We start from the raw sequence: 11,312 nt of genomic DNA, 5'->3' as shown, positions 1-11,312 counted from the left end.
AAGAGGAGGTCATACTCGTTATTAATTTTTATTTTTTAATGTCTCTTTTATTAAAATACCATAAAAATACTCGTAGTCTTAATTTCATTATACCCATAAAAATGTCCATTTTAACACGGCTCTCTGTTTACATTGACTAAAACACCGATACCAGGATAAAAGTGTTAAAAAACTAGATTCTCATTGATAATAAGAAATTTCTAGTCATCCAAGCTAATGACATACTAAAAATATAATAATATTTACCCATAGAAAAGCTAAGGTAAAGTGTGTGTGTAAGGTGCCCGTTTTTTTTGCAAAGGAGTTTACATACAACGCCAGCTTCAAAAATTCTGTCAGGATCTGCATCAATATTTTTAAATACTTCAGCAGCGCCATGTAAATTCTTGCATTTTTCGAAATTTTTAGCGAACTTGTTTTTGCCTCTATTGAAAAAAGCAGACGTTGTATCGCAACCAGTGAAAGCGTGTACGAAAAGAATATGCTCTTTACATTTCGGTAATGTATTTTCTAAGCTTTTTGATGAAAAAAAATTCTGTATAACATTTCCTCGAGGTGGCTTTTGAAAATAAATTTCACGGTCGTTTGGAGTTAGTGCAGTTAATAGAACTAGTACATCAATATCTTCAGAAACTACAGCAACATTTGTTGACTGTAAGTTAATTTTTGACTATCTGGTATCTATGAAAGATGTTTTCTAAAATGTATTTTACTTAAATTATGAATATTTTATAAAAATATTTTGATTTAAAATGGAAAAATTGACAATTTCTTGAAATTAGTGTCAAATTAAGAAAAACAAAAAAGCAACGAAAAAAAATTGGTAAACTTTTTAGTAATTTATGTATAAAACATAATGCAGAAGGTCTCACATTAATACATTGACAGTAATTGGAGTCCGAGGTCAAACTCCCCAAGCACTCTACTACATAGGTATATAGAGAAGAGCATTTTTGACTTTCGGAAAAAGAAGTAAAAGCATACAATTTGGAGCGATTGTCTAAAAAAAATTCAACATTTACATTGTCTTATCGCATTTTCAATTCATTTGTTTGGTCGGATGATTACATTCAGTAGATCAATAAGAGATCTGTCCAAATCCATAGACTTTTATTTGTTGACCTTGAGAATATTTGATCAGCTGCTGAGAGTTGTTATCTAGGACAAATAATCGATTAATTATTCGATTGACTATACCAAAGAGTATAGTAACCTATGACTGTACATTACTTTATTATGAAGTGTTTATTGGTATTAATGGCCTGGTATAGGTTACTATACTCTTTGGGCTCGGTACACCGTTATGCAGCAGAAATAATGTAGTTTTATTACAGTGATCTGAAAAGATATACCAGATAAAGAGACAAAATGAGAGGAAGGAGATTTTAATAAATCTGTAGCTACCTAGCTAGGCTTTAATTTATTAAAATTGAATTTAAACCATCGATTAAAAGCGAATCCCATGTTATATTTTTCATTTTTAACTCTTAAAATGTACATGATTAATGTACGCTTTAAAACGAAGATAACATTTGACGGCTCACTTTGGAGAAGTTTTCCAATGAATATATATTAAAAAATAGATTTTGCTCCAAGATGTGTTTTATTATACTGCACTTGAGACGTAGGTTTTACAGCTAAACAGTATTGGAGTGTTGAAGTTATAGTTCTATAATTTTTTTATGCACATGCACAGGCATATTATCAAGTTGTCAAAACTAGCTACAAACTAGAAAATTTTAATAATTAATTAATATATTTATCAATATTTAACATATTATTACTCTTCTGATGAATTGAAAGCAAATTAATGAATTGAGATGGATTTAAATGAAATCCGAATGATTTAGTTCCTATCGAACCAACGTCTGCTTCGTAGTATCCATTATAAGTAGTCTGTGCTTGCATACGCTAGCCAAAGAGAATATTAACCACTGACTACAGAATACAGATTACATTCAACACTGAATCAACTGAATGTCGCCTTTACCTTTAATAGCGTAGTGTATGAATAATATTACTTTACTCTGTGTGCAGAAAAAATGGCGATTGATAAATTTCTGTTCAATAATTGAAAGTGAGCACGATCCTTAGCGCTTTAAAAAAGCGTTAAATAAACAGTGGTGAAATTAGAAATCAAAGTTAATAATGGCCGACTCTAATGAGGCAGAGGAGCAGAGGCCTTATCGCTTCTTCTGCTATACCTGTGACACTGAGTTGGTGGATGTTATGCCGGTAAAAATCCATATTTTATTACAAGTCTTGTTATCTTCGTGGAACCGGCGAAATACCCAGCGCATCATGTTCAATGTGTGTTCAAGGTCAAGTCGTGGTTTCCACTTGGTTCATGATATCTTACGAGATATAAGTAGGTGACGAGGTAGGTATTGAGCGTACTGCGTTTTACTAATAAAAGTAGCTCAGCAGGCTCCAATCTGTTTTATCAATACTTTAATCGTAGGAAAACTTCAACACAATACGTATCGATAATAATGTTTTTTAATTGCGCAGGAATTACATCATTCTCAATAAGTCGTCAGGGATGTAAAATTTCAACCAAAAATACATAAATATCTATGATAAAAGTTAGCAAACATTATATTTATGAAAGTTATTTTACAATCTGACTTTATTTATAATTATCTATAGAGTCGATTTACAAATAGTTTAAGTCTGGGTCCTTCAAGCTTAGTTGAAATAGATCACTTACAATGTAGATGGACCTATAATTTAGCTGAAAACTCGCACAAAGTGAAGTTTTATCTCACATCTGATAGCATATTATATTATTGTAATATAGTTTTCACCCGTGGTTGGAACAAGTTAGTAGTTAGCATATTCCTTGTAAAACTAATTTGATAAGGATGTATTACACATTCTTATTTTAAATTCTATGTTTGATAATGTTGAATTGTTATAGAAGTATTGGACTAGTAAGTAGTCTTTTATATCAGACCTAGTATTGTAGACTATTTGTAATTCTATGTTATATACATAGACACCGACAATACAGTCCCATAAGTTTTCTTTTTTCTCTGTGGATTATTTTCTTTATTTGGTTGATGGCCTTCAGTGTTATTAATTATTTTTTGTAAAATTCATGATTATATATTATCTAGACTACCGGGAGAATAGTAGTAGGCAGAGTTAGACTTATAGCAATGTTTGACGAATCAAATTTTCTACAGGATTATGATAAAAATCTGTTGTTTAAAATTTAATTACACAGTTGTATATGTGTTAATATTTATTAATTATTATATGATATTTATAAACAAAAGCCAAGAATGATAATAAGTGGCAATATTAATAAGTCTGACATTGAAATAATACAAAGGGCAATTTTATTGATAAACAAACGATGATATGTATAGACAAATGTAGAAATTGAGATCAATCAGCCACCTCACTCACCTATTTTATCTAAATGTGAACTCATGTGTTTTATTGAACAATCAGATACTCATTTTAAGTCCTCATATTGCTGGATTTTGTGATATGAGTCTCATAATTACATTATATTTATTTATTAATTAATGATTATTTAGTACTTGTATGGATTTATTTATCTGAATTAAAGATATTTTCATGCTGGATGCATAGATTAGTAAAGATAACTCACTCCATACAAGTAAATGAAGCCAGTTTTGACAGTTGGAATTGTGTGCGTAATAATAAAGTGTTGCCACATCTCTGTTCTAGTCTCCCTAAAATGTTTGAAATATGTATTTATTTATTATGTAAATTACGTAGTATTCGTTATTTATACGTAAACTTTCTCTAAAAAGGTTCTATTTGTCAAGAATTCAAACAATAAAATGCCCAAACCCGTCGTCTGTATCTACACCACATTACGAATTGTTTTCTTAGTAGTATAATTTAGTAGGCGCTTAGAGTAGCAAGGTAAAAGGGATTAAATTAAATGTGTACATATTACGAAAGTAATGTTTATTTATGAAATATACTCAACGCACACCATAGCTAATAAGCAATAAAAAGTAAAATATATTAAAAATTAACAAAAAATACACAGAAGAAAATATATGACAGTGACAACAACAAACATAAAATATACAATTGCTATAACAACGATTAACTAAATCCGTAAATGTACAAATTAAACAAAAAAAATAAATAAATAAACAAGCTTCATGGAATCACAAGTAAATGAGGAGATATTACTGTTTCATTATTTTTCGTGTTTGGTCCGCCATGATTAAGTTACTGACAAGAAAGAGACAATGTATTCCTTCCAAAAGTAAAGTGACGCAAAAGTTACGTCGATATTTACGTATGAATATTTTGAAGGTGATTATTATTATTATTATTATTTACCCCTTATGATTCGACTGAAAAAAATATTTCAAAAATTTAATTATAATTTAATAATATTATAATATTTCAATTTCATGTTACTCGTACGTAGCTATTATTTCTGTTAAATTTAAATAAAACACAATCAATATCTAATTTTACTTGCAAGTTATTTCCCATATGTAAAGTAATTCACAATGAGGTACTGGCAACACTTAGTACTGTCAATGTTATCTATTTTCGTGTTTTTGAAATATTAAAAATATGTAGTTTTTGGACCACTTACGAATGAAATGATACTTCTCCGCGCTTTTTCTTAGATTCCGTGCTGTGTTTGCACCATTCAACTGCACATGTCGGCATTTTTTCGCGTTAATTACACCACGACGGTCGGAAACGTTATGGGAAAAACCGTAAACTGTTTTACGTGAGTGTGTGCGTAATTTCGTGTACATGCATGAAACCCGTAAGCTGTTTGATTATTTTTTTGACTTCATCAATTACAAGGCGGTGAGATATCTTTACTTATCTATGGCTGGATGTTGCTAATACTAGTTATTCATTTAATAAACTAAAATGTTTTTCCTCAAAAATAGGTTTTTGGTCATAAGTTCATACTACTTTTTTTTAGGCATCAAATCAAGCATTGATTTACTGAAGTATATAGATATTTTATTTCATGTTATGACAGAAAAAAATGTTGACACATGAAAAAACATGTATATGTGAAAGGGAAAATTGTGTGAGCGAAAGGGAAGAATGTGTGAGTGAATGAGAAGATAAGACACATGTGATTGGCTGTACGCCTGTATTAGAACACTCAACTCCCTACTAGTAATAACATGTCATTAGGGGATATTTGACAGGCCAAATTGTTTGTTAGCACTCACTTGTTAGCAGGCGCTGTCACGGGAAAGTGATAAAGGAACAACAGCATAAAGGTGTTTTTTTCCAACCCAGAAATTCAGTGAGCCCATCATAGTTTTTGTTGTTTGTTCTAAGTGCACTTCGACATTGGGTTAATTGTGCTTTGTAAGAGTGCCTTAATACCATACTACGGCATAATAAGTCTGAGGTTGCATAACATCTCAGAGGGGGAAATTTATGTGGATTGTCATTTAGTTATTGCTTGTTTATGTGCATATTGATAACTCGCAGATTCTTTATTTAATGTGTTTATTACATGTTGTGAAATATTTTTCACAGATTTGAGCAATGAAATTTGGTAAATTCTTTTTTATTCAATATTCATTTTTGTGTTTCCAGGATTTCACATGTCCATTCTGCACGGGTGGCTTCGTGGAACAAATTGAGTACTCTACAGACGGACTGTCGGGGGACAGTTTCAGTGATGCTGACATGAGTAACATTGAAGACATGAGTAACCTGGATGAATCCGATATGCATCCAGTAGGTGTTTGTGTGTAACTTCTAAATATATATTTCCTATTTTTCCTAGATGTTGTTAAGTAAAAGGGTTATATTTACTTTTTTTCTCCCTTAATTTTATATAGAAAAGTTATTTAAAATTACTACAATTTGTAAGTTTAAACATCACTGTTTCTATCTTTAGATAACTCTTAATGTAAACAGTGAAGCATGATTATTGAATTTGTAATGTGTTATCTCAGGCAATAGTAGTTATTGACATACTTTCTACAGCCACTACCTTATACACTGATATTTTCTTAACTTTAGAATCTACATACATCACATCACATAATTAATGGTCAAAAATATACAGAAACAGATATAAAGTATTTTTAAAAGAGTAAATACTATTCTTAGTATTGAATATGAAAATGTACTTGTATCAATATGAACTTATGTGTTATTTTATTTAATTTCAGATTGTTCCGGCCGTGTTCAATGATCTGGCGTTCCTAATGACTGGTGGACGTTTACGGTCAGTAAAGCCGTATAGATATAGTTTGTTTAAATCTTCCTGTAAAATCTATTTTATTTCTTTTTCAAACTTAATGTAGGCATTAATGTTAAAAGTGGAAAGTTTCCTTTATTCAAAGAATTCATGACTCAAGTTAATAAGTGTATTACTTCACATAGTTGACACTTAATAATACAAGTGTCTGTGAGTATTTTAATAATTACATGTAAGGGTTGTTATCACGTAATAGTTTAAGTCCTTTCCTGTTATATTTATTTATTTATAATTATATGACTGTTATTTTTACTCTTATAGTGTAAGACAGTAGTGACACGGGTTAATTTCTACATGTATGTGACTCATTGTATGTGTCAATGTATTGTATCAAATCTGTACTTTATTACTGTTGCACATAGATTGCACAATATGGCGAAGACGAATTATTTTATTGTTTGCCAATATTCATTTCATTTATCATATTGTTAGTTTTAAAAACTGATGTATTGTTTTCCACTAATAGTACCAACACCATCACTGCTGGAGCTCCCTTCGTGTTCGTCGGCGCGCCGGGCGACTATGTGTTTGGAGGAGAAGGTATTCATATTGATAGATAATTGTATTGTATTGTACAGAGGTTTACTCTGTATTGTGCATAAAATTTTGAATGCTTCAAACAGTAAATTTGATAAAGTTATTCAATGGAACAACTTGAATTAATTTTATTAAATGTGATTAGATTAATGTGGTAAATATGGCGTTAAACCTACCAGAATAGAAGATTGGTAGAAGCCGCTCGTCTTTGACCCGATAGTCCAATGTTAAGAGAAACTCAAGCAAGCTCAACGACAGACACAACAACCCAAAGCAGAAATATTATTTGGCACATTGAAGGAGGTCTGACTCCAAATAACAGGAATCAGGAATGGATGCAGAAGAAAGAAACCAGGCATTTTATTACAACAAACTAAATGAACAGCATAAGCTTAACTTAAGATCTAGCTGTTTTTGTCTCATAACTTATAGTCTGATTCATAATTAGGTGTCCAAAATGTAAAGAATGGTGTTGACCTATCAAGAAAATACGTTTCAAATGGTAGTTTCTGATTTTTGACGATATTAAAGTAATAAAATGATAATAAAATAATAATCTAAATAAAAGCAATTCATATTTTCCAATATTTATATTACCTCAATTTCGTTTCATACAGTAATAATAATAAAAACAAGGTTTATGGTAGAAAATTAAAATGTGATAATGGTAACACAATCGGGATCCAAATCATTCTTTATGCCGCGTTTCGTTTTTATGTCGTTTACGTTTTTTGTTTGTTATTGTTTTGTTGTTATTTTGTGTAGGATAATATATCTATGCCTGTAATCGTATTTTGACAGTGACATTTCTTTGTTTACATTTTGGACACCTAATTTGAATCAGACTATACATATGTTAGAAATTAATTATCACTTGCTAAACGGTGAAGGAAAACATCGTGAGGAAACCTGCATACCTGAGAGATTTATAAAAAAAAATCTCAAAAGTATGTGAAGTCTACCAATATGCACTTGGCCAGCGCGGTGGACTATGGCCTAATCCTTCTCATTGTGAGACGAGACCCGTGCCCAGCAGTGGGAGAGTAATGGGTTGCTGATGATGATGATACGTATGTTAATCGTCAATGGTGCTTGAAATGGACAATATGAAAAGTGTATAGTGGGTTGGTTGACAGGGCTGGACGCGGTGGTGACGCACCTGCGCGGGCAGCTCGAGAACGCGGGCCCGCCGCCGCTGCCGCGCGAGCCGCTCGCCGCGCTGCCCGACGAGCCCGTCACCGAGGAGCAGGCCGCCGCTAACACTATATGCTCTATATGTTGGGATAACTTCGTGCTTGGTGAGTTGGCTGTTATGCTACTGTATTATGCTAAAGTTTTGGTAGTTGTGTATAGTCCGCGCCGAACTGCTAGTCCGCTCTGAAGTTCTGCAATCTGCTATGGCGACGCGATTCATTTCTATGTTCAGAGCGGACTAGCGGTTTTAGGCGGACTATACATGTTGGCACTCATTTATCATGTAACATCAAACTACTGGAAATAAAATCTCTTATAGATAAGGTTAAATAAAAATATTACCCTTAATCGAAATTAATTATCATTTGGTTGCATTGCATTCAGATTTGGATGTACCTCATCAAGTAAAGAAATATAAAATAATGACAACACAGTTCATTACAGTTATGTACAATCATACAAACCGACAGACGGAGGTTTCACTCGTAGCATACTTGATTTTTGTTTTTTCTGTTCTATAATTCGTATGAAATCACATTGTTAACTTAAGTAGAATTTTCTACTATTAATATTGTTTTACATAATTGTTTCACAAACTTGGTCTTAATCGTAATTCAACTGTAGAGATAAAAATAAGTAGGTGTTATCAATATTGTCCCTCTAGTTCTGGGATCAGAATAGGGCTACGGTATCCCCTACCTGCCACAAGAGGCGTCGAAAAGGGGGGTTTCCGGGCTTGCTGGTGGCAAGAGTAGGAGCTCGAACTGCCTGGCTAGCGACCCTGGGAAGGGCGGCGGTATGTGTCACATTCCGTCGTATACATCAGACGGTTTGATGACAGAAACTCACTCGGGCGGAGCCCGATGAGCGCTGAGAGGACTCCGGTTGCGTTCCATTGGAGATCCCGGAGTCCCCTACGCAGCGGTGAGGACGGCTACCGAGGGGGCTTTAGTGTGGTAAAACCTAAACTTAACATAACCCCGTATCGCTCCCACGGCACCGGTATCTTTTGATGGTTTCCCCCTCGAAAAAAAAGGTGTCGTCGATGTAAGCTTATCAAGAACTAGTTTAACGAGTGTATTGTATGTGTTGCAGGTGAGACCGTGTGCCGCTTGGAGTGCGAGCACGTGTTCCACTCGAACTGCATCCGGCCGTGGCTGCGGCTGCACGCCACGTGCCCCATCTGCCGGCGCTCGCTGCTGCCCGCGGGCACGCCGGCCGCGCCGTCGCTCGCGAACGTGGCCGTCACCGCCGCGCCGTTCTTCGCGTCCATCTCCGGCGCCGTGCCCGATGCCGCCGCCGCAACCGGTGCCAGCGGACCCTCGAGCACCGCCACTCCTAATCCGCTGGAAGCCTCCGCCAACGCTATTAGTAAGAACATGACGTTATTATATTAATTAAGTTTTGAAGGTGGTAGATTTGAGGGTAGTACCAATAGCATCCTAAACATTATTGCGCATAGGCTAGCCTGCGGCTAATGCTGTTCTGTTTCTAGTGGAATGGCACGGCAATGAAACACATTGTAATTTTGTATAAGATTAGATTAGGAAGTAACATAGGAAATAAGCATACTGTATTACTAACATGAGTCATCAGTCGCTCGAAATAAAAACTTATTATTATTATTTTTTATAGCAGGTTGTAACAATAATGTGTGTGTTACAGGGACGTCGATAGCGGCGGCGTTGCCGCGCGTGCTGCTGCGGCGCATCGTGCAGCGGCCGGCGCGGCCCTGCCCCGCGCCCAGCGCCTCCACCTCCTCCACCTCCAACACCTCCACCTCCAACACCTCCAACTACGACATGGACATCGACATGGACTGAGCCCCGCCCCCACCTCTGCCACGGACACCGCCGCCGACATGGACCGAGTGCTGTCTTGTGCGTGTGTGCGCGGACGATGAGGTGTGATGCCACGGCGGCTGTCGCGATGTGAAGCTTTCATTTGTATGGGTTTATTTGTATCATCCGTGGCGGCCGTCAGCGGTATTATAGTCGGACCGAGTGCTGTGTTGTGCGTGTGTGCGCAGATGAGGTGTGAATGAAACCATGGCGGCGGTTTATTTATGTGCTTTTACATCGTCCGTGACGGCCGTCCGCGGTTATAGTCGTGCTGCGACATACACCTCCGGCGCGGCGTCGGGTGTAAATACCCTTTTTGTGAACCTCGGTCACGTGTGTCGCGTTGCTGGGACAAATTGTATACTGGAAGTTAAAAATCTGTCCGACCAATGCAAATTAAAATTGTACTATACATTGTATTGTCAATCTATGGCCACAGATGTTCATAAACTAAAATTTATAATACGGTGGGGAAAACGGATGGATAAGATGCATGTACAACTAACGCCTGTTATTAATATAATTGAAATTTCACGAATTCTAAAATGCCAATCTTTGGTAGGCATAATATTGGATAGATTGATTATAATAACTGGAGTCTCTCTGTTACACTCTTCACACTAGAATACAAGAGTCATAATATTCCTGTCGTGTATTGTAAATATTAAATATTAAATCTAGTACATGCGGCAAACTAGAGTAGAGTGAAGGACCCACACAGTTCCACCATGGCCACACCTGTGCACATAATTCTTATGATCGAGAGACAATCTTTATATCGTACAAATTAATTGTCGTGCAATTCCTATTGACTAATTTCATCATAAAAATGAAGTTGCAATGAAGTAATAATTTATTTATTTTTAATCTGCCCTTTAGGGATCTTGTCATTTTGAAAATCAATCTATGTTTTGGAGCAGAACAATAATTGAAGATTTTATTGAAATCAAAGTAAAACACAGTTAGGGCAGAAAACTAGAAATAGTCATCTTTTTATATATATGTATAGTTTTCGAGCCACATAACTAAAGACTACTTAATCATGCGAACATGAACGAGTTGTCAGGAATGTTTATAGCGTTGACATGTAGTATTGTGTATCACGTAGAACGCATTTCCTGTCGCGCGTGTTGACGCCCGCACGCGCGTCACTTGTAGGATGCAAGTTTCATCCGCACACGAAAACTGCACCAAGTTTATTCGTACTCCAGGGTAGAAGGGGATCCATGAGGATATTTCTGCGTTAAAAAAAGTGTGCGTGAGGGACCCGAGAGCGGACACAATCACGCGTGAGAGGAAGAGCGCACTTAGTACATAATAATAATACCATTGATTCAATGTAAAGACTAATTATAAAGTAGAATCGTTCACGTGTGGCATTGAAAAGGTATATAGTCTATATCATGTTTTTTTAAATATTGAATATCCTATAATTGGATGTTTTAATGTTACATATTTTGTATTATAAAGTTTGAACATAATTGTAT

The 11,312-nt window shown here is 35.3% G+C and overlaps 1 protein-coding gene across 2 annotated transcripts; it reads left to right on the top strand.

Annotated features, from left to right (window-relative positions):
- The first annotated feature begins 1,932 nt into the window (after window positions 1-1,932).
- Window positions 1,933-10,037, top strand: LOC140749314 (E3 ubiquitin-protein ligase Iruka). Of its 2 annotated transcripts, none has more exons than XM_073082407.1 (7): window positions 1,933-2,235; window positions 5,581-5,724; window positions 6,165-6,220; window positions 6,720-6,793; window positions 7,927-8,088; window positions 9,080-9,355; window positions 9,650-10,037. In XM_073082407.1, the coding sequence occupies exons 1-7, from the start codon at window positions 2,149-2,151 to the stop codon at window positions 9,805-9,807; spliced, it is 957 nt and encodes a 318-aa protein (XP_072938508.1). In that variant the 5' UTR covers window positions 1,933-2,148; the 3' UTR covers window positions 9,808-10,037. The 2 variants fall into 2 exon arrangements, with proteins under 2 accessions (XP_072938508.1, XP_072938507.1); XM_073082406.1 differs by having other exon boundaries at window positions 7,912-8,088.
- Window positions 10,038-11,312: the final 1,275 nt, after the last annotated feature.

The sequence above is a fragment of the Epargyreus clarus genome, unplaced genomic scaffold (genome assembly GCF_041222505.1).
Source record: "Epargyreus clarus isolate Ecla_fem2 unplaced genomic scaffold, WU_Ecla_fem_2.2 ptg000017l, whole genome shotgun sequence".
NCBI lineage: Eukaryota > Metazoa > Arthropoda > Insecta > Lepidoptera > Hesperiidae > Epargyreus > Epargyreus clarus.
Note: the sequence above shows the minus strand (reverse complement) of the source record. Positions and strands in the feature narration are given on the sequence as shown.